General features: G+C 32.4%; 2 protein-coding genes and 1 pseudogene across 2 annotated transcripts; 2 read left to right on the forward strand and 1 right to left on the reverse strand.

Annotated features, from left to right (window-relative positions):
- Positions 1-730: 730 nt before the first annotated feature.
- LOC105130956 (uncharacterized) lies at positions 731-4,678 on the forward strand. Its single transcript, XM_011033695.1, has 3 exons — positions 731-2,160; positions 2,989-3,247; positions 4,041-4,678. Exons 1-3 carry the CDS (start codon positions 1,319-1,321, stop codon positions 4,215-4,217), a joined length of 1,278 nt encoding a protein of 425 aa, XP_011031997.1. The 5' UTR covers positions 731-1,318; the 3' UTR covers positions 4,218-4,678.
- A 579-nt stretch (positions 4,679-5,257) lies between these two features.
- On the reverse strand, positions 5,258-7,129 carry LOC105130957 (60S ribosomal protein L37a-like; annotated as a pseudogene).
- A 6,698-nt stretch (positions 7,130-13,827) lies between these two features.
- LOC105130958 (novel plant SNARE 11-like) lies at positions 13,828-23,196 on the forward strand. The gene is made up of 10 exons (XM_011033696.1): positions 13,828-14,351; positions 14,624-14,716; positions 15,517-15,610; positions 15,699-15,736; positions 16,826-16,917; positions 18,601-18,680; positions 20,692-20,748; positions 20,900-20,992; positions 21,081-21,155; positions 22,768-23,196. The coding sequence occupies exons 1-10, from the start codon at positions 14,275-14,277 to the stop codon at positions 22,867-22,869; spliced, it is 801 nt and encodes a 266-aa protein (XP_011031998.1). The 5' UTR covers positions 13,828-14,274; the 3' UTR covers positions 22,870-23,196.
- Positions 23,197-23,869: the final 673 nt, after the last annotated feature.

Below are 23,869 nucleotides of genomic sequence, written 5' to 3' on the forward strand. Positions count from 1 at the left end.
CCTTAATATAATATGCTTTTTATCAGCACGTTCATATGTGATGCTTTGAGCGAGATAATTATTGACTTATTGCGAGATTTTTTCACTGAATTGAGTTTGATCTTTGGCATGATATTAGGAGGAGAACTCATCAAGAACTTGGATACTTTTTCTTATTATAGTCTTGGAATAAAACAAATAAAGATGGTGAAAATATAAGAAACATGTTTTATATTATTTTGAAATATAAAAAAATTATCTTAAAATTATTACAGTGCTAAGCTTATTATCATATGTTTTTATTTTTGTATTCTTAATCAAACAAGTTTCAATCTCTTCTATATCTATTTTTTATATATATACTAAAATATTAACTAAATATAATTTTAGAAACTATCGTTTTCTATGTTTCTTTTTTATCCGCATTCCATAACACGCTTGCTTAAAGAATTATTGAAGGCACGATTTGCAGGTAGCCACTCTCAATCTACTTTTTATGCTGGCGTTTAGAACAACGGGTGTGAAAAATTACAGAGGAAGACTTGTTTTTGTATTTGAATAATTATAAGAAACAAATTGCTTTTTTAAATGTAAAAAATAAAGTAATTGAAATGTTATTTTCAACGTTCAATTCAGTTTAGCTTTTTAAAACCAAATGGGGATGAAAAAAAATGATTAGTTTTATTTTCATGTTTGTTTAATGTTATGTTCATCACGTAAGGATTTGTTTTTCCATTATATAATACTTTTAATACTGTTTTTTTTTAAATCGAGGAAAGGATGAGGGTCCTATAATGAAGAGCAGAGTCAACGAAATTAGGTAGTTTCTCCCCTGCCTCCCATCAACTTCCTGTTCTTCAGGTAGTTGTCAGCCAAAACCAGAAATGGCAATACAGTCTTGAATTTGAAGTTTTTGAACATTGCAGTGGCAGTATTAGTAATCAGCAAATATGATCTCAAATGGCAGCACACTCTCTCTCTCTCTCAGACCGCATTTACCTATAAATGCATCAAAAGAAATCTGAAACACCTTTTATCACAAAACGAAGCAGAGGAAGAAGAGTTTTCAAACCTCCTTTTACCTCTCTTTGATCCTTCAATCCATCAACTTGAAAAACAACAACAAATACGAAGAAAAAAGCAATCCGAACCAAACCCACAAAACCAACCTCTTCTTCAAATCGAAATCCCACCATCCACGTCACCAAACCCACCTCCACTGAACCACCAACCTTACTTTCAATCCTACCATGAACAAGAACAAACCTTACCTTGTCAAATAATCCTTCAACAACCCAAAAACCACCTTATTTCAACACCTCGCAAGCGAGTAACAGTTATGGCTCAGTCACCACCTTCTTCTCTGTCTCACTCTCCTACGCTTTCCTCTCTCCATGGCAACCTTGACCAATCAGGTTTTCATAAAAAAACAGTTTTGAATACTATTACCTTCCCATTTACTACTCAATTATCTATCAAGACCGTAGTTCACAGAGTCCTTTTCCATTTCAGCCATGCTCGTTTGCTTTGTGTGCATTTGAGGGTTTTGATTCTTTTAATTTTTCCGTCTCTTTACTTCTTTATATCAAATCATCATCGCTTGTTTATCATAAATTTGCTTTTCATTATTTCTTTCTTATTTCCCCTTTTAGCATGTCTCAATCTTGTGCTTCCTCGCTTGCCTTCAATTCGTTTACTTGTTACTCGTTCACTTCCAAACAAGCTCAAGTCAACACCTTTACCTACAGTAGCTTCAAATCCTGTGGTTTGGTCAATTGGGTCTAAGCCAAAAAAAGAAAACAAGCCCTATTCAGGATCATGGGTTCAGGTTTATAGTAATGGTGATGTTTATGAGGGTGAATTTCATGAAGGTAAGTGTTCAGGGAGTGGGGTTTATTACTATTACATGAGTGGGAGATATGAGGGTGATTGGGTGGATGAGAAGTATGATGGATGTGGAGTGGAAACATGGGCTAAAGGGAGCAGGTATAGAGGGCAGTATAGGCAGGGTTTGAGGCATGGAATTGGGGTTTATAGGTTTTATACAGGTGATGTTTATGCTGGTGAGTGGTGTAATGGGCAATGCCACGGGTGTGGTGTTCATACTTGTGAGGATGGGAGTAAGTATGTCGGGGAGTTCAAGTGGGGTGTTAAGCATGGGCTTGGTCATTACCATTTCAGGTAAATTTGGATATTTGAATCTGTGGATATCTTGATTTGATAGTTAACGTTGGATTTTTAAGCTTTATTCCCTTAATCCCTTTGATATGTTGCCACTTGTCTATGTTGAATTAAGCTGATTTAAATTGCATACATGCTAGTTGTTTACGTGGAATTTTATCTTTAACCAAGCACGTATTATTCGACTATTGTGTTGTTTTAGATTTGTCGGTTGTTTAATGGAGTTTTTGGCCGTTTATTTTATCTTGCAGTTATAGAATTTGAAACTGGTTCTAAATTCTCCTTTTGGTCTTGTTTGGGGTGGTTGTATTTCTGCTTTTGGTTTTCTTAGATGCAGAATCTTTAGGCACTAGCAATTAGTTTTCGACATGTATTGGTGGGTGTGTGGAGATAATAATAGTGTATATCTATTTAGATGATTCTGTTCTCGAAACCCATGGATATACTGAAGGTTTATTTAGGTCAAAAGAACTTGTTTTGTTCAGGCCTGCAAAAGCAGGACATGCCAGATCAATGAAATATTAGGATTGAGGGGTTCAATTCAAACATTAAAGTTTACAGAGAACAAAAAATAAATATTTTATTCAATTCAATTCCCAATACGGGGTTACAAATTCCTTTTTTCCTCAATCCAGTTCTTTCCATGAAATGATGCTGAAATATCAAAATGAAAATTAATTTAGTGATTAGTGGAATGCTTTGATCTGTAACTTTGTTCAATTGTTTACAGTTGAACATAGAGCCACCGCTGTTGTATTGCTTGAGAGCCAATCACTAATTTACATTTCAAAAATATAACAACCTGGCTTCACTGTTCTTTATATGCAGAAACGGGGACATGTATGCTGGGGAATATTTTGCGGATAAGATGCATGGTTTTGGAGTCTATCAGTTTGGAAATGGACATCGGTATGAAGGAGCATGGCATGAGGGAAGGAGGCAAGGGCTTGGCATGTACACTTTCAAAAATGGAGAAACACAATCTGGTCATTGGCAAAATGGGATTCTTGATGTTTCTACTGCAGAGAATGGCAACCCTGGATCCCCAAAGGCTACTAGTCATCCCAAAGTTCTTAGTGCTGTCCAGGTAACCACATGTTTTTCCTTTTGGTCAAGGATCTTTTGTTAAGATTTTCTAGATGAATCGAGAACCAAATTAACAAAAAATATTCAGTTTAGAAAATGTATTGTTTGTAACTTGAGTTGACATGTGGAGTAAAATATCAGATACAATAAGCTATGTTAAGTTTTGATATCTATGCAAGTTATAATAGGATTTGCCATAACAAACTGCTGTTAAATCGTGGTCAATATGATCCCACAGGACTGGTCAGATTGCAGGTCATATGTTATGGTATATTTGTGTCTTGTTCGAGACATGTAAGCCATTGAATTCTTCAAGATTTGAACCGTGTACAGGTTTTGCTTTTGATGAACCCTAACTAGTTTCCTTTCATGGCTTCCTTTAGGTAGCAGATTGATTTGGTATTTCTTCAGAAAGTAACTTCCAAGATTTGTTGTGTGATTTAACTTACTGTATGTTAGTAGCTCCAGCTGCAAGCATTCAATGAGTCATGAGCCATAACCTGAGAAGCGTATTTTGAGAATTTAGATACTAACAGTGCATTACTCCCACTTTCACATGGAAGTGGGACCTACTATGTGAGTGGAAGTAAACTGCATCAGGATCTCTCACATATTTTTAGTTCCTTGTGGCTTTTGACCTCATTCTACCTGATGTTTTCTTCTTGGACACTGGTGCTTTTGTCTGAATTCTGCTGGATACTGAACAAATAAGTTTCATATGATGTGGCATGTACTATCTCTATCCTTGAACAAATTACTATCCTCTTTCTCACCTGTTACTGTGATAAATACAGGAAGCAAGGCGATCTGCTGAGAAAGCATATGATGTGGCAAGGATAGAAGAGAGAGTGAACAAAACTGTCAAATCTGCTAACAAAGCGGCCAATGCTGCAAGAGTCGCAGCAGTGAAAGCTGTCCAAAGACAAATGCACCACCAGAACAGTGATGATGTGCCAAGTCCTTTTGTTTAATCTTAAAGGACATTGGGGCTTCTTCAGAATCGTGCATATGCTATTAGTTAAAATTCTGATGGGAGCCGAAAAGGAACAAGGAAATTGCTTGGAAAAGACGTTTTTGCTGTTCCTTCTGCAGTTACGTCAAATTTTGCGTGGGAATCATTTCAATCTCGTTTAGACGTATGCTACAAGTGGTTGGTACCTACTTGGAACCGCAGTTTAGCCACCAAAAGAGATGGCTGATTGAGGAGCAAGATAGATCCCCCCCCACTCTCTGATGGCCTCGATAACTTGTATATACGTTGGTAAGAGGCTAAAGAATGTTGTTTATCATCATTAAATATCCTGTATGATTTGGTCCCTGCGCGGAGCAACAGTCAATAAACTAATGACTGGTTGAACAAGATGATTTCAACCATTTCTTATTGGCCTCGATAATATATGTTCACAGGTTGAGTAGGATGGTTGAGCTCAAATGTTGTGTATATGTGGTTTGGCCACAATTTATCACAGGGTGTGCCCAAATCTTTCAACAACTAGTAAATGCAAGTGATTGCATCTGTATTTCCTGCGAGGAAAAAAGCAGCAGTATCATGAGTGGTTTATACAAGTTGTAGCACCCATTTCCACCATAATTTTTAATTTTTTTGCCAAGACCTTTTTCGCTTTATTTTTCCCGGCTGAAATCGGGTTTTAAGAGATGATAATTTAATCCAGATTTTGCCCAGATAATCACTAGAGATGCTTGCAATACTACGGAAACGGTTTCACTTCTCCACTACAACTAGTTGGCGGCTCATCTATCTCGAGAAGGATTTCACATTTCCAACACCGTTAAATCATGCAACAAAATGTTCTTGCTGGTTTGGACAACAATCACAAGTTGCAGATGAACTCGAGACAAATAACCGAATTCAGTTGCCGGCCCCCTGTTAGCTTTAAGATCAAAATCGTAAAGCAGCTATAAGGTTAAGGGCCCTTTGTCTTTGGAAAAAAGCAGGTTGAAAGACTAAGACCACCGGGCACTACGCATGAGGCCAAAAACAAGGCGCACAGATTAACAAGTTAATATTATTGAAGCAAAAATCTTAACGGGATAAATCCCAATGCCTAACCTGCAAACATGACTATTCCAGAGTAGGCGTGACGCAAATGGATCAAACATCCTCAAAAACATTTCCAACCAGTCTGTATCTAAAACAACAATACAAACACCCTAAAGACAATAGAGTAGGTTCTTAACAGCAGCTTAGCTCTCAGTTTGCTCCCTCAGCCTGCGAATAGTGCTCCTCACTGTCACAGCACTGGCAGTGTTCAAAGTGTCGGCCCCACCAGCCTAGACTTTCCCACAATCCTTGCATCCCCAAATTCCAACAGCCTTCCTCTTCACGGCATACTGCCAGCAGCCCATAAGATTAGAAGACTGCCATCATGTAACGCAGAGCAGGAAGTGACGACATTCACTGTTTGGTATTGTGGTGATGGTTGTTTTTCAAAGTGCTTTTTGCTTAGAAATGCATTTCAAAGCGCTTTTTGCTTAGAAATGCATCAAAATAATACTTTTTTATTTTCTAAAATTTATTTTTGACAACGGCCCATTAAAACAATCTAAAAACACTAAATAAATAATTTAAAAATAAATAATTTTTTTTCAAAAGTGCTTTTCCACCACAAAAACAAACCTCGATAGGAATGATACAGTTACTAACAGCTTACCTTCCCACAGAATTCGCAGAAAAACTTGCTGTGCTGACTAACCTCCATCTTTTTTATCTGCTTACGCAGACTGGCACCATACCTGGTACCTGCATCAAGAAAAATATTAAACCTTGTAATTTTCAATCCATGAACCTAAACTTTAAATCAAAGACAGGAAACTAAACTAAGATTCACATATATATTGAAATGAGAAACAAAGTCAGACCCCAATCAGTTATCAAAAACCGGAATTAACTTATAAAACATTTTAAACGAAACCCAGGTCAAAGATCCTTGATTCTATATAATATTAGAAAAACCTGAACTTTGAATCCAACACAAGACAATACACTAAGAGTCAGATTATTCTGCATAGAATCATTCCATTTACATAGATGTCATTACAAAGGCAATTTACATGAACAAGGAACAAATATGAAGTGGGAAAACAATGTCAGGCCACATAAAGTAATCAATATCTGAATGATATTGTAGACAGGTCAAAGCTTCTTGATTTCAGTAACAGAGAGCAAACAAGAAGTTTCTAGACCGCAATTATGCACAATACAATGCGTATGAGTAATAGATTGTCCCAGTTGATAGATAGACACATACCATATTTCCCAACAATTCCAGCCTTCTTTGTTCTCTTGGTCTGCAATCAAAACAAAAGATGCACAGCTTAAAACATCTAAATACAAAACGAAGTATCAAGCATTAAGTGCTAACTGCATTCATCCTAACAGATTCAAGATCCTTCAATCGGAAACTTCTTCTAAGCAGCAACCGAAATAGGCAACTCTTACAACCAACGAACCCAAGGACAAAAGAGAAGAATAATCTATGTAAGAAAAACTTTAATCACCCAACAACCTAATATATGATAGTAACATGTCACTTCTAAATTCAGAAAATGAAGTAAATAAGAGATCATCAAAATCCAATCGTCCCAAATATCTCCGAAGGTTAGCACTTACTAAATCAACCTGTAAAATAGCTAAGAAGATCTTTGCAAAGACAAGAAAAAAACCTAATTTTAGAAACCGTTTTCCATCGAAACATAAGAAACATACACAACAAGATGGAGAGATGGAGGGAGTACCATGGTGGTTGGTTTCCTTGACGGGTCTCTGCTTGTGGACTGAAGGAAAGCAGCGGCTGGAAATGAGAAACCCCTGGCTAGGGTTTCTTTGCTTCCCCTTATAAAAGCTTCGACTTGTCGAATGGGCTGCTAGTTTAAATCCCATCCGGGCCCAGATCTGTTTATTTGGTGGGTTTGGGTTTTTCTTTTTAATTATTTACTCTACTCGTGTTTATTTCATTTTTTCTTTGAGGATGACAAGGACTCCAATACTGGGAGTTGTATTTGTTAACCAGGACTTTCTTCAACTAAGTTTTTTTATGAGATTATAATAGTAATTATAGTTTAAAATATTTTTTATTAAAAAATATTTTAAAATAATATTAAAATATTTGAAATATTAAAAAAAGTTAAAATAAATAAATTTTTAAAGAAACATGGTTTCCAAACACGATTTTAGTAGTTAAAACTAATTTAATGCCCGCAACAACACACTATAAGTGATATAAAATAGTTTTAACACAAAAAATGATAATAATAAATGAAAAAAATATTAGTTTATTGGCTCACGTTACTTCATGAGTCGGAGAAAAAATATCTAAACATTAGTAAAGTATCTTCTAAAAAAAAAAACAGATTTTAACCATAACTTTGTTTAAGTCTGTTTGGTAGAGAAATTGTAATTGTATTGGTTATTAAGGTATTGTCGGATAGTGTGGTTGCATGTTAGTTTTAAGTCCTATTTATTTTTTTATTTTAAAAGTATTCTTGAAAACATTTATTTTTTATTTGTTTTAAATTAATATTTTTTAGTATTTTCAAATCATTTCAATGCGCTAATATCAAAAATAATTTTTTTTAAAGTACAAAAATATTAAACCAGTTTTGCAAACAGCACCGTACAGAAATATTAAACCAGTTTTGCAAACAGCACCTCATCTCATTTTTCAAAATCCCCCTGCAAACACATATCAGCAACAAGAAAAAAAATTCATTGGAATATTAAAAATAATTTTTCTTTTTGTTGCTTACATCATGAATAATGTTTTTTTTCTTTGTATTTATCTTCTTCAAAATCAATACATGATCTAGCATCTCATCTGTGTTGGTTTTGGAAGCACAACAAAAAGGGGATCTTAAAAACTTCTTTGGGAACAGGAAGAGAATATGTTATAAGGTAGTAATATGTTTCATTCTTTATAAATATTTAACCAAATACTTGTTTTAATTATATTAGAATTAAAGTTTGGGTGTTGTTTATTGTTTTTATTTACAATATTGTGAACATTAAATGCTTTAAAGTAAGTTAATTAATCATTTGCATTACTAGGTTTGTATGCCAACATGAAGAAGAGAAGTAAGTTAATTAATCATCTGCATTACTAGGTTTGTATGCCTACTAGGTTTGTATGCCAACATGAAGAAGAGAAAACTTTTGTTACTATGAAGTAGGTTAATTAACCATCTTCATTACTAGGTTTATAATACTATGAAATTTGTTGGTTATTCTTATTTACAAAATGTTTTATTGGATTCTTTTTACTTTCATCGTGTACTTTATTATGGAGGATTTGAATTAAATCTTTTGTTGATATGAGAAAAACTAAAAGGGATTATACAATGAAGAGGGGAGAGAGAGAGAGATATGCTCCTTTAAGATCTGTAAGCAGGACAGTCAAAGAGGTTTAAATAGGAGTTCATGTTGGACAGCAGACCTGTTATGTAATTAAAAAAGTAAAGAAATAACTATTTGAGTGAAAATTTTACTTACATAAATTAAATATCCCATAAGGTTTCATGTATATGAATTGACAGAAATTAATATGCAAGAAAAAATTAATTTTTTAAGTTTATATACTGCCCAAATTAATATATAAAAATTAATACTTTATAAAGTTATCTCATTTAGCTAATTATTATATATTAACCAAATTGTTTGTGTCTAATGACTTATAACATTGGAATTGTACATGTTTTTCTAAGTTTTTACCTTCAAATTCTTCATTAGCCACTAACTTTTGATAGTATGTTAATTAATTTAGCTGATGCCATTATATATATTTTTTTACATGTTTGATTTAACTACCATATATATATATATATTTAATGGTCTAAGTTCATTTTTAGGAATGAAAGTCTCTCTCTCTTTTTAATTTTGTTTACTTCATTGATTGTTTAAATACTTGTATGATAGTTATACTTTCATCAAAGATTAGTTAAATTCCAATTATATTATAATTTATTATGTTTGCTTTTAAATATGTCATCTATCCAAGAATGGAAGGTCTTGAAACTATGAATAAAGCTGTTTGGACTAAAAAAATATTGCATGTCTTTTATAACCTTGGCATCAAGATTATTAACATGAGAATGAAATCAAATACTTATTTCGACAAAGTTTGTTTGAAATATTTATTAACATCCTTTAAAGAATAAATTAGTCATGCATTCACCAAGATACAACTAAAGAAGAAACATAATGGCTGCAAAAAGGATTGAAAGATACGAAGAAAGCTCATTTCTAAAATTGGTATGGGCCAGAGTAGTGAATTAGAAATAATTTCTTCCAGTGACGAGTGGTGAAAAACAAAAATTTAGGTTATTTGCCATGATCCTTAATCTTTAATTTGTTTAAATCTTAGTTCAATAATTAATAAATCATTTAAAGTTGCATTAAATAATTTATTTATTTTGTGTGAGAAATAAAATGAGCAAAAAAGTTTAGATAAGTTGATATCAAAACATCTTTATATTTGAAGTTTGACAGAATATTCTCAAATATTGTTGCTACTAAAGAGTATATGTGAACAGAATCATCTTGAGTCTTATATGATAATAATATCAGTGTTGATGGCAATCACAATGTTAATATTGATTAGTATAATTTAGAAGAAAGAAATGATGATTTAGAAAAGGATGGAATTCCAAATTTTACCAATAATGTTTGTAACATTATTAGAGGGGTTAATATATACAATAGCTGCAACACACATGGTAGTGACAAGAGAAAAGAAAGAAAAAGTTTTAAGGTTCAAGCTAAGAAAAAAAAAAAGAAATTCTAGAATTAGGTTATAACTATTGTCATGCTATTAATTTAGAATTAGGTTATAACTATTGTCATGCTATGATCATTAGTTGATAACTTGTTAAACAATAGTGATTCAACATTTATTAGTAAAGACAGGAAAGGGCGTCATATTCCTAAAGTTACGAGTAAGCTTCACTCAATTGAATGAGTAAATATTAAAAATGATTTTCATGGATTTACTACTAAGTTTTTAGGCTCGAGAAGGAATAAAGAATATGGTTAATTATGGAAAATCTTGAAAACAAGATGAAATGGTTGTAAAGAATGTATGCATAGCTTAAAACACTTTAAGTCGAGAGGTATTTATTGATCCCAAATACATAATTTCATTTATTTTTTAAGTAATATTGTTGAATATGTTATTTAACATGTTTTTAAATTTCTTTTCATTTAAATAAATTTATAGATAAATATTGTGGTAGTTTTCTCAAGATTATTTGGCCAAGAAATGATTCTTTCTATGTTGATTTAGGACTACAAATTAATTTGACAATTAAATTTGTCAATTATTGGAGGCCATAATTAGTTAGGTTATCAAGCATTAGTATTTATTATTGGAGGCCATAATCAGTTAGGTTATCAAGCATTAGTATTTATTATGTTAATGTTATGAAAGGTAGATTAATTAGTTTAAAACTTCACGTGATTGACAATTATTAAGCATGATAAGTTGTTATATTGGTAAGTAATTATTACTAGGTTTGTATGCCAATATATATAAAAAAAAAAATTTGGTGCTGTGAAGTAGATTAATCAATCATTTATGTTATTGGGTCTACTATACTGTAAAATTTGTTGATTATTTTTATTTACAGGATGTTTAATTAATTGGGTTTAAATTAAAAAAAAAACCTATATTTTATTAAACTAACATCAATTAAAAATATGTTTTATAAAATAATTTTTTTAAACTATAATTATAAAAATTATCATAATAACAAATACATCCGAAATGTCCACCCATCAAAAAACCATTTAAAATAAAAGTTGAACTAAGTCAGGTTCAAATATGGATGGGCGAGGCTAGGCCATTTCAATTTCTTATTAAATACAATGTTAGAGCTTGACCATTAGCATTTGTCAATGGTAACAAAAACAAAACGAGATAAAGAGAGAACAGCATTCGCCAATAATAATAAAAACAATAAAAAGAGAGAGAGAGAGAGAGAAAAGCTTACTCATACTCAAATTTCGTGAATTATTGAATATCCCCCACGCACTCATTCAGGCGTTTCTAATTAGCGGTTTAAATGGCCATAAGAAAAACAATATTAAATTTTCTCTAGCATTAATTATAAATTGTTCCATGTAGTTTATCAAAACAAAATAGTTAATACAGGATATTTTACTCGTGCGTCGCCACAAGTTGAATTTTTTTTATTAAAAAATAAATATATAAACTTTTAAAATGCATTTTTAAATAATTATAAATCACAAATCCTATGCATACCTTTAATTAAATACTTCAAAAATAATCTATGTCAACAAATATAAAAAACAAAATAATAACATTTCTGTTCAACTTGTTTTGTTATGAGTCGACTAATTTTTTTTCTTAACACAAAAAAATTAATATTTAAATGTTATTAATTTTGATATCAAATAAAAAATATAATTATGAATCAAAAAGTTTATATTTATATATAATAAAATATAGTAAAGATATACGTTAGTAAAAACATATAAGATCTTATGCTAATTTTTAACTTGGCATAAACATAAAACAATATTGTAATTGTTACAGTAAAATATCATTTTTTTAGTTTTTGTATAAGATTTTTTTAATAAAAAATTATAAAGAAAAAAAATTGAAAAAAAATTACAAAGGAATAAATATAAGAACAAAAATAATGGTATAATAGATCAAGTGTAGAGTGAAAAGTAATCAAAATGTAATCAGTAAAAACAATTTCAAAAAATTGTAAAAAAAAGGAAACAATAATAAAATATTACAGTAAATTGTGATAGAAAAATAATGACAAATAAGGCAAGCATAGAATGATAAAAATGCAAAGCATAAGAAAAAAATATTAGAAAAACTTGTTTTCTAAAATACATAAAAATTACAATTTTATCACTACTACACACATCATCACAATAAAAAAAAAGTTGATAAAATTTATAGTTATATCATTTCTCCATAAAAACATCATTTTCTTTTGGTATATGAATATGCATAATAAAACATAAAAACATCATTTTCTTCTTTTGGTATATGAATATGCATAATAAAAATAATAATTAAATTATCCTGTAAAGTAATTTAATCTAAAAAACCACCATATTTTCCTATCTTCTTTTTTTATCCTTTTCTATTTCTAAAATTAAAAAAGAAATCAAAAATAAATTGGAGTAAAAAACTTTAGCTATAAATAAATTTTAAAACATAATATTACAAGAAACTCTAAATGCGGTGGGAAAAACATTAAAGATAAAAACATTATACATGCTATTGCATGTCATTGTGGACTCAACATGGTACCTTTTTTGTTTTTGTTCATCAAACTATTTTTTTCTCAACTATATATTTTTGGGGCTAAATTAAAGTCTAGTTTTTTAAAATTTATTGAGCAAGGACGAGATTGAAAGAAAGAGGTCAAAGTGAAAAAGGTAGAATAAATATGTGAGTTTTGGAAATAGATGAAAAAAATCATTTTGGTCCGCCTACTTTTTACATTTCAAACTTGGTCCTTTAATATTTTTAAATTTTAATTTTGATCCAAAACTTAATCATTCATTTTTTCTTAGTAATAATTCATTTTTTCTTAGTTCCTCGTCTGATAAAAGAAAGAGAAAGTGGCTAAATTTTAGTAGAATAGAAAAAAAAAACTTGATTACCACCAATTACAGCCATAAAAAAAGTTAATTTTGATGTCAAAATGTTTCATTTTATAAGAGTAGTTTAACTTAGGTGTTATTGTCTTTCACCTTGTTTGAGATAGTGAATTTGAGCTTAAAAAGTCTTTTGGTTTATGGGTTTTGGATTTTTGAGTGGCATTTTTGTTTGTTTTAGGCCATTGATGGGTTTGTTAAGGTGTCTATGGTATTTTCTAGGTGTTTTAAGTTAAAACATAGATTATAAATTAATTTTTTAGATAAAAATATCAAAGTCTTAAGTTTTCGACGACCCTAGGATTTCTAAAAACTAGGTCAACAAATGATACGTTAGCTATATTATTTTTTTTCCTTTGAATTAAAGAGAGGATGACGTGTTGTTGCTTTTTAATATAAACAAGGTGTTAAAGAGGAAAAATTATTATAAAAAAAATGAGAGATATAACACGCGGGTCATGATTTTTTTAATGGATCTAGTGGTGGTGAAATCAGACCTTTTTATAATGTGCATTTAATATATTGGTGCAAATTGTTTTTGCTTAAAAATTATTTTTAATTTTTTTTAGATATATTTTTTTTATTATTAAAATTAACATATTAAAATTATCTAAAAATATTTTAAAAAATATTAATTTAATACCTTTAATACTATACATATTTTTAAAATATATCTAAATATAGTTTTAAACACGATAACAAACTTTTTTGGTATTATAGTTGAACCATATTTTTAAAACTATTTGAATTTTTTTAATTTTAAATTATTTTTATAATATTTTTAAATTATTTTAATAGATAAAAATTAAAAATATAAAAATAAAAAAATATTATTTTATCATGTATCAAAATAACAAATATATGAAAGACAATTTTTATTAGACTGGCAGACTGGAATTAAAAAGCTAAAAACAATAATAAATAAAAATTCATCAAACAAAATACTAAAAAAACAACGCCAAAAACAGAACATTCACGAGGAGACATTTTTATACTTGCATAATTGATTTAGTATTTTTTTTTTTCATCTTTAAGATCGAGAGAAACTGTAAAACCTTGGATCTTGGTCCTTGATCGATTCCATAGCCTACATTGTACGGATCGGATCAGGATTTCAAATCGTTGAATTTCTTTGTTTTTTTTATTTTTTGTGAATTCAAAATTCGTAACCCAGATTATTCAGTTACCAATTGCAATCTTAGGCATTTGTGTGAAGAGATTCAATTTAATTTTTGGTACCATTTGTATTCTCTACGAGATGCATTTGTAAATTTAATAGGATTTGATTAGTTTTCGAGCTCATTTTGAGCTTGATTGATTGAATTCTTTTTTTATTTATATGTGCATTGAGGATTATTGAATTATAGGCAGAGATGGATCCTTTATCGTCGATCAGTGAAGAGCTAGCAGAGATCAATGGACAGATCGCTGATATTTTTCGAGCTTTATCGTAATTCTTCCTTTCTTTACAGTGTCTTTCTTTCTAATGTAATTGAATCAAATTAATGAACGATGAAATATAAGCTTTGCATGTTCGTTAATTGAATTGTATGGCATTTGAAGCTGGAGAGAGATTTGTTGGATTTTTTTTAAGAGTCAATGTTCTTGGTTTAGTTGGTTAATTGATATGGATTTTATAGAAAATTGACAAGACATTTGCAGTTATTGGTGGGTTAGTATGAATTGATAGTGAAATGCAACGTGTTTGTGTTATTGTTGCAGAAATGGGTTCCAGAAATTGGAGAAGATTAAGGATGTCAATAGACAGAGTAGGCAGCTGGAAGAACTTACGGGGAAGCTGCGGGAGTGTAAGAGGTATTTGTAAATTGCACCTTCTCTTTAGCTCTCCTTATATATGCATGTTATTAGTTTGTATTTAACGGTTCACCATTGGCTGAATACAATTCCCAATTCGATATTGAATGAAAATGCAATGTTGGGTCGATTGTTAATTATGCTGATTTTTGTCAGGGATGATCTAGAACCAGGATGCATCAAATGATGGAACTCACCTTAGCGCAAAACATTTACTTTATGAATGACCAATCATGAAATGTATATTTTCCTTCCATTATTTAAGCAGTTATTTACCAAAACTTACCTTAGCACACAACATTCATCCTCTGTTTCTTGGAAAAAGAAAATCATGTTTTATACAGTGCTGTTATGATGTTGGTTGTACTATTTGTCTTCCTAGATTCTGTGAGAATTAGATGGTATAATTTAAGGGGTCTGGGAGTCTTTGACCAACTACACTGGCGTTTCTTTTATCAGGTTTCCTATCCATGTATTTTCAACTTATTTCTTATTCTGAAAGTCAATTTCTTCTATAGTCAACTCCATTTCTGTTATCACAGCTCCGCATTATAGGATGAATATATTAAGCATGTAGATACAGCAATGATTGTAAACCCTAAGAACCGAGTTGCTAAGATTTGATACAATTGAGGATCTAAAAGTCTATAGAGGAGTGACAATCTGGACATCCCTTACAATACTGTTAGGTTAATAGGACAAATATTGCTGACACTTTCATTTTATTTTTTGTCTGTCAGTTCTCTTTCATACTTACTCAATTAGAATTAGAATCAGAATAATGTCCTCTTGTTTTTCAGGCTTATCAAAGAGTTTGACAGAGAAGTGAAGGATATGGAGAGTAGAAATGATCCAGACACCAACAAAATGCTTAATGAGAAAAAGCAGTCAATGGTGGGCTTTTGATTTATCAAGAGTCTAATATTTTTGTGTCTCTTTGCATGTCTAATGTTTTCTGAATGTTGTTGTCTTTACCATGCAGATCAAAGAGTTGAATTCATATGTTGCTCTTAAAAAACAGTAAGTTTGTCATCAGTTTATAAGTTTCCATCTATGTTTAGTATGGCACCAAGAGATATTATCATGAACAAACTATGACATTTGTTCTTACAATTAAAACATGTAAAGACAATCTGATGTCATCTTTTCTCTACTGGGTGAAGTAGGGAATGATATAATTGTTTATTCCAGTTATAGGATTATGATTTTTTTTTCCCAAACTAAACACTAACTTAATTTCACTTTCTGAAGATCATATTTTCATTTTCAGTCATCAGAGAAATCTTTGAAAAAATTTTGCTAGTTTTTTTTAGAAAAACTTTATGCGGAATTTATCTGTTTGGTTAACATTTCTTTCAAACTTGACACTCCTTCCAGCCCAAAAGAAGAAAAAGAAAAAAGCAAAAAGTTGAAATTTGTTGATGCTTGTGGTAAATTGGCATCATCATAGGTCCTGATATACAATGCCTTTTCTTTGTTGGTAGTGTGCATTTGTGCCTTTTCCTTCCACATGTCTTTTTACAATCTTCAAATCTGATTGTTAGTTGATTTTGAAAAGTTGAGTTATGGCCCACGAGTCTTCACCATGGTATGTCAATGGCTCTTTTTTCTGGTCATTGTAATAGAAATAGACAGTCCTCGATTATTATTTAAGTGACGAGATTTTGTTCAAAGTTGTTTAGCTTCCTCTCAACTAGCAAATTATATTTGGATGGTCAATGAATTTGGCTTCAAATTGATCTAAACTAACCACTGTTTCAGTTACATTCGGAATGACTGGAGAATATATGTTCTCAAATTCTTGGTGAATTCACTTATTTATCCTTAAAATGGAAGATCATGGGATTTTGTCTCAGAATTTTGAAGGATGGAACCCATACATGATTGTTTGCATTTTTCTGAATAAAATACGTTCGTGATTTGTCCTGTTAATGATTTGGTTCTCTATACAAGAATACTTCTGTTGCCTAAAAATATCTGATTTCTTTTATAACGTGTGGTTAATTATTTTACATGTTACCTATAATAATTAACAACTGTTTAATAATCTTTTGCCATGCTTCTAATCCTTGTTTGCTCTGTTGCGACATTGTTGTGATGGTGATACAGATATGCGACCAATCTTGAAAACAATAAGAGAGTTGATCTGTTTGATGGGCCTAATGAAGAGTTACATGATGACAATGTGTTGCTAGCTTCGTGTAAGTTTTGACCTTTTCTGCCGTACATGAATCTTTTCTTTGATATATAAGGGTTGTGAATGCTAAAATCTTAAGTTTTGAATTTGGTGCAGGTAATCGTGTTAACTAACATTATTTTCTATGCTAATATTAGCATGAAGCTTTGGCTATAAATATGCAAGTACATGCTCGCTCACCTATTCACCCACTAATATATAGAAACACCACCACTTATTTTTGGTCAACTTGTTCTAGGGAAGTAAGTAAAAACATGAAAGTGATCTTGTTCCTTCACTAGAACTTCTATTTGCCTCCAAATTGTTACTGCTTCATCCAGCAATCCTGATTCCTTTTACTTTGAGTTAGATGTTGTAGTTCTGATATCTTTTTACATCAATGAGTAGAGTTTCTTTGGGAATGTGAAGGGATAGCTGAACTTAGAAAGGGGAAATGGACCACGGAGAGCATCCATGAAAGGATAAGTGCCTGATGCACTCTTTTCTCCCTCTTGTTTTTTCTCTGTCAAAGAGATCCAAATGTCAAAACTAAGGGTGTTATGTATGGCAACTTAGCAGGCCGTTCACAAAGGGGCAGTTCATGTTCAGTATTTGAAGGTGGAATGCATTCACTGCAATGCCTGATATAAGCGGCGATGTACACTGTACATGTTGCCATTTTGTTTTTTTGGGAGGACCTTGGGCTGCACAAATTGGGAATTTGGGGGGGGGGGGGGCATAATAATCAAATAAACTGTTGTCATTAGGACTCGATATTGCTTCACCAAAGGAAGCTACTGAGTACACAGCTACTAGGCTATGCCAGCTTGTGTTACATGTTGTCATTTGAGGAGATGAATATTAACTCTAGCCTTTTCACCTTGTCTTTAATTTCTGAGAGTAGGGTTAAGTTTTTCTTTTTTTGTGAATGCAAAGTAGGATTAAGTTGGATCCATCTTTGTTGGTACCATGATAATGATTGTGCTTCCCACCCTAACCTTTTGCAGTACATCCATCCACCCTTGATTGCAATGGAAATGCATTATATATGATGTTGAACTGGATTGGATATGCCAGAGATTCATATGTTTTACAACATGTCATCCTAAGTTTGTTCACTCCTAGCTTGAGATTTTCTTTCAATTGATGCCCTGCCCAGAATAGCTATCAATAAATCATTGGATTCTTTTTAAAAAGGTTCTTAGAAAATCTATTTTACCTGAAGAATGTGTAGCATTAAAATGGTGACTGCTTTGAGATGGAAAAGTTCCAGGAAAAATGTAATAGATGATTTAGCAGAAGGGTGTGAATGAGTTTGGTGCTCTCCTTGGAGATGAGCAAACTTATTGAATTTGACAGTTATGAACCACCGCTTTCTGGTTTGCTTCAGGATTTGGCATGTAGTTTTTTGCACTTGAGGGATAGAGGGTAAAGGAAAGAAACTTCTAATGACATGGCAAAAAAAAGGGCATGCAAGTCGCCATCTTGCTGGCAAAGGGAGCTATCTATAATAGTCCTTACTAACTTGTTTTACAAATAAGGATTTTTTTCTCCTTTATGTTCCAATATACCAATTCATTCCCCTTCTTAATCTTGTCCTGCATTTGATACAGTTAAAGTGGTATGTTTAACTGAACAAAATAGCAGGCAATATAATTGTTTTTTTGTGGAATTGTTTGTAAAAAAAAAATGCTATATATTTTTGCAGCTATGACAAACCAACAACTACTGGATCATGGAAATCAGATGATGGATGAGACTGATCAGGCAATTGAGAGGGGAAAAAAGGTTAGTTTGTGTTATGTGACATGTTTTTTGTCTTCATGCAATTTATGCACTCTTCAATTCTAGCCTTTCTGGGTGAGGCTGACTAACCCTTTAGGCGCCTTGTTTGTTTAATGGAAAGCACTTTCCTTACTTTCTCATGCTTTGCTACATGGTGGAAAACTGTCAACATATTCACTTTCTAGGTCAAAGGACAACTTAAGCTTTAGATGGAGAAAATTATTTTATGGTTTAAAAGATTGAAAAACACTTTCCATCAAGGACCTAAAAACTAAAGTGGTACAATACTTCATTATATATTAGTAAATTATATATATATATATATAATTATTTAAATTGTATTATTATTAGAAAATTATAAATTACTAATATATTTATATAGGACATAATATATTAGTAACGTGTTTTCCATGAAATAAGTTATTGATTTTCCAGCTTATTTTTTATAGTATAGTCAAATACTAAAAAATATTTTCTAGTTTATTTTTTATGACACTGCCAAATATTAAAAAATAATCTACTTTTTAGGAATTTGTTTTTTTTAAAAAAACTACTTTCTAGCAAACAAACGAAGCCTAAAATTTTAAAAAATTCTCCATGATCCCTCACCTCTTTTCATTTCTTTTTTGTCAGATTTAGATGGCTTGCTGTATAATTATTCATCCGCTGGAAAGTAATACTCAATTCTCTCAAAGTACTGTCTTTCTTGCATTTTACTTTCAAGGTTTAGCACTGCATCTGGCCCCAAAGCTTGGATGGCAGTCCAACCTTTTAATGAGGATTGAAAGAAATAAGAAAAAGCCTCATCCCCAAAGAGACGTTCTCTCGTCTTACAATAGCAATAAGGGAACCTCTAGAAGAGAAAATTCAGGGAGAACTGATTGATAGACGTGGAGGAAATTTCTTCCACTTGCAGCATTTTTCTCAGTACAGTAGCCTGATTCCCATGAACTGGTTGTTATCTGAGGCAGTGCAGAGTTCCTGCATCACTTCCTGATCGTGTATTCTTGGGTGTAGCCTTTGAAATAAGAATGGTTAAAGCTGTAGACGGGAAGCAAAAAGGGCTAACTAACAATCTGTAACTTGTTGGTAAATATTTAGGTCTTCCACATATGAACAGTTGAGATAAAGTGATTCAATTACTGGAATCAGAAGGAAAAAAACAGAAATCTTTGTTCCTCTAAACCTTGAACTTGATTTAGAAGGGCAGGTGGTAAAAGTTTGATGCTATTAAACAATGATGGTGTTTCATATAGGTCTTCTACATACGGACATCTGACATGGAGCTAAAGTGATTCAGTTACTCTAAATCCAAAAGGAGAAAAAAAAGCTTAGTAGCTTAAAAGCTCAAACCTGATGCGGAAGTGCTTGCTTTCCTGAAACCTATTGTATTCTTACTTTTAAACTCATTGTTTGTATGATTGCATAGAAGAAATGCTACTGAAAATGCTTGCTAATCTTATACCTGTTTCAAATCAAGTTTACATATTTCAACTTCCCAAAACACCTAACTCATTGCCTACCTATCAGAATCTAAAGAATGTCCAATCCCCTGCTGGCCAAATGGATCTCAGCACCTCTGACCTAGACCTCTTTTAACTTAAAAGCTCCAAACTCGCTATTGTTCCCAAATAAGGTAGAGTCTAGTCACTGACCTCTCTGGCTCTGTTATGGATTGCTTGCCTTATGATGAAGTTGGCAAAAGATTCTTTGCAGCTTCTATATTTCCTGTACTATGAGGACCAACATGTATAGAGATATGTGAAGCCAGTGTAGCATTTAATAGTTTTGCTAGTATAATAGTTGAACTTTCAGAAGCTTTTCTCTAACCTTTTGATAAGATGAAAGCTCAATACCTAATTTCTCCCTGGATTTTGTCCTTGAAAAATGCCAAAAGCTATTATTGATTACCACTCCCCATGAGCCCTGTGGAAATTAAAAGGAAATCGTAGAATGGTATCTCTTTGTTCTGAGTTTGACATTTGACTTCTATGTTTTTTCTATTTTATGCTAGGTTGTTCAAGACACCATCAATGTTGGAACAGAAACTGCAGCAGCTCTTAAGGCTCAGGTATATACTTTGACAGCATCCGAAATGTTAACATAATTTTACTTTGTAATATCCTGGAGTTGGTTGCTTTTCCTTTCAATAGAAAAGGCAAAAAAAGGTAAAATATTTGATACTGCAATGGCCTGTAAACTAAGACCATTTTTCTGTGCAGACTGAACAAATGAGTAGGATTGTTAATGAGCTCGACTCTATCCATTTCTCGATCAAGAAAGCTTCTAAAATGGTGAAGGAAATTGGTAGGCAGGTCAATTTCTAAAATATCCACTTCCTTTTCTTTCATTTTCCAGGCCTAGGTATAACTTCTTTTTACTTACTGCAAGTTTTTCCACCAGGTTGCAACTGACAAGTGCATAATGGCATTACTCTTCCTTATTGTTGTTGGAGTCATAGCAATCATTATTGTGAAGGTATTCCACTTAATCGATTTTTTTTAAATTGAACTGTATTTTGTAACCAATGGAAGTTTGCTTTTGTTGTCTGTTTTTAAATTATGTTAATCTCTGATTTTTTCCCTAATCTAGACATAGAATCATGGACACACTCTTAACTGTTTGCTATTGGTGTGGGAGGTGTCTTAGCTTATTACCTTCTCCACATAACATCTTTTGCAGTTCAAATTGAGCAGCCTCCTGGTAATATATTGAGCTTCCTTCTTAGATTTCATATCTGTAAGAGCTGAAAAGAAATCTCGAAGAGTAGTTGTGTAGAACTAATCCACCTTTAAGATTGATGAAACCCCCCGTGGATACCAGCTCTGCCCTACAGACCCCAAATTATTGGGATCTTTACTGGGTAATGGATTTCTAAAATATCCACTTCCTTTTCTTTCATTTTCCAGGCCTAGGTATAACTTCTTTTTACTTACTGCAAGTTTTTCCACCAGGTTGCAACTGACAAGTGCATAATGGCATTACTCTTCCTTATTGTTGTTGGAGTCATAGCAATCATTATTGTGAAGGTATTCCACTTAATCGATTTTTTTTAAATTGAACTGTATTTTGTAACCAATGGAAGTTTGCTTTTGTTGTCTGTTTTTAAATTATGTTAATCTCTGATTTTTTCCCTAATCTAGACATAGAATCATGGACACACTCTTAACTGTTTGCTATTGGTGTGGGAGGTGTCTTAGCTTATTACCTTCTCCACATAACATCTTTTGCAGTTCAAATTGAGCAGCCTCCTGGTAATATATTGAGCTTCCTTCTTAGATTTCATATCTGTAAGAGCTGAAAAGAAATCTCGAAGAGTAGTTGTGTAGAACTAATCCACCTTTAAGATTGATGAAACCCCCCGTGGATACCAGCTCTGCCCTACAGACCCCAAATTATTGGGATCTTTACTGGCTAATGGCCTTTATATTCTACGTATCACTTTGAGATTGCTGACAATCTCATATTTGCAATTCATGATGGACTTTTGCATTTTTTATTTAGGGTTGATACATGCCCATGAACAGCGGTTTGCATTTATGGAGTTCATTTATTAAGGAATTTTAATTATTGCTTGAAGTTTATCTCCTTATTTTCATGAGAAATCTCGCGGATTGTGGAAGCTGCAGAGGTGTCAACCGTCGCTTCAGAAAATATAAAGTACCTCACAATTAAGACCCTGAATCTAAGATCCTAGTATACATATTTTACCCTCCATTACTGCAGTCACAGCTCTGCAGATATAGGAATTTATACACGATCAAGTCAGTTTTTTTGTCACACGCTATGAATTTGGATCCTGCAAGTGGTTGGAGTAGTCTAAGCAATTGATTTTCAAATTATTCAAGTTGTTATGGAATAATGTCTTAAATTACATTAGAGTTCAACTTGATTGAAGATTGATTTCGTGGTGAAAGTGTCCTCTATGTGAAGACCCTGCTACGGTTTGACTAGATTGCTTTTACACAACAAATCTTGTGCTCTCTTCAAAACACTATTTGTGAAGCTGACTCTCTCACTTCAATTATCTGTTTGTGTCCATGTATTTTCTGTAAATATTCATTATTTATCACTGCCCTTGATTTTTCAGCTCGTGAACCCAAGCAACAAGGATATTCGGGATATTCCAGGATTAGCCCCGCCTGCACCGTCTCGCAGATTACTTTGGAATCCTAATCAAGAAACAAGTTAGAAATGGGATTGTCAGGATCTACTGCAATCCAATCATTTTGGATACTGTTGGCAGCAACCAGTACTACAGAATTGACCCAGTGGAGTGTAATCAATGTGTTTTCTGGCTTAAATACCAATCTTCTGAGAGAAATTTATTGAATTGCTTCAATTGGAAGATTTCTGCACAACTATCTTTCAACAGAGTGAAAGTAGGATTATCCGCATGCGTGAGCAACTTATTTTGTTTTTGAGATTGTAACGGTTCACGGATCTGTATATTCACCCTCGTATGATTGTAGTTTCATAAATTGTTTTATTTTATTTTTTAAATGGGGTTTCATTGAAATCAGTGTGGCGCCCGTCTCTCCCAGAGTGTTTGAATTCTTAGAACCTGTTGCTTTCCTCAGCCGTCACCCACGGAGGAACGAGGGGATCCTGAATTCGATGAGACACAGCACGTCTATATTCCCTGAAAGAGTGGAGACAATGCGAGGCATGATCGCATTGAAAATTGAACTCGGAGGAGTCCCTTTCTCAGTGTTTCTCGTGCCTGCTTGACAGCGCTTGTTTTCTTTCTTGTGTAAATTGAGAGAACACGATTCGCAGCCTTCTCCAAAGGTGTTCTCATTACTTGGGTCTGGGCACTGTGGAATGACGGTGGATTCCCTTTCTGTCGTGTTTTTAAAAAGGTATTGGGCTCCCTTCATTTCACATCGAAAGCAGAGGATCATACCCCACGTCATCAAAAGCTCACTGCCGCTTCTAGCTTGCGTACGTGTTTATTATTTTTCAATTTTAATTTTATTCTTCTTTTATTTATCAAAAAATAATTTTATTCTTCAGCGGTTTGGGTTTGTGTTATAGTGTAATTTCAAAAATCTCTGACAACTTCACTGATACAAAAGCCAAAAAGTGTAATAACCCTTTCTTTTATAAAATAAAAAAGGTACATTAATCAATCAAATTAAAACAATTGACTTATCTTACCTTTTGAATATACTGTTTGTTTCTGTATTTTT

Source organism: Populus euphratica, unplaced genomic scaffold, assembly GCF_000495115.2.
Source record: "Populus euphratica unplaced genomic scaffold, PopEup_1.0 scaffold43.1, whole genome shotgun sequence".
NCBI lineage: Eukaryota > Viridiplantae > Streptophyta > Magnoliopsida > Malpighiales > Salicaceae > Populus > Populus euphratica.

Excerpts from the sequence above, each read along its gene's own strand:
- LOC105130958 (XM_011033696.1), top strand. The coding sequence starts at position 14,275 with ATGGATCCTTTATCGTCGATCAGTGAAGAGCTAGCAGAGATCAATGGA. Across the intron at positions 14,717-15,516 it reads AAGCTGCGGGAGTGTAAGAG|GCTTATCAAAGAGTTTGACA; the intron begins GTATTTGTAAAT and ends CTTGTTTTTCAG. Across the intron at positions 18,681-20,691 it reads CAATTGAGAGGGGAAAAAAG|GTTGTTCAAGACACCATCAA; the intron begins GTTAGTTTGTGT and ends ATTTTATGCTAG.
- LOC105130956 (XM_011033695.1), top strand. The coding sequence starts at position 1,319 with ATGGCTCAGTCACCACCTTCTTCTCTGTCTCACTCTCCTACGCTTTCC. Across the intron at positions 2,161-2,988 it reads CTTGGTCATTACCATTTCAG|AAACGGGGACATGTATGCTG; the intron begins GTAAATTTGGAT and ends CTTTATATGCAG. Across the intron at positions 3,248-4,040 it reads AAGTTCTTAGTGCTGTCCAG|GAAGCAAGGCGATCTGCTGA; the intron begins GTAACCACATGT and ends TGATAAATACAG.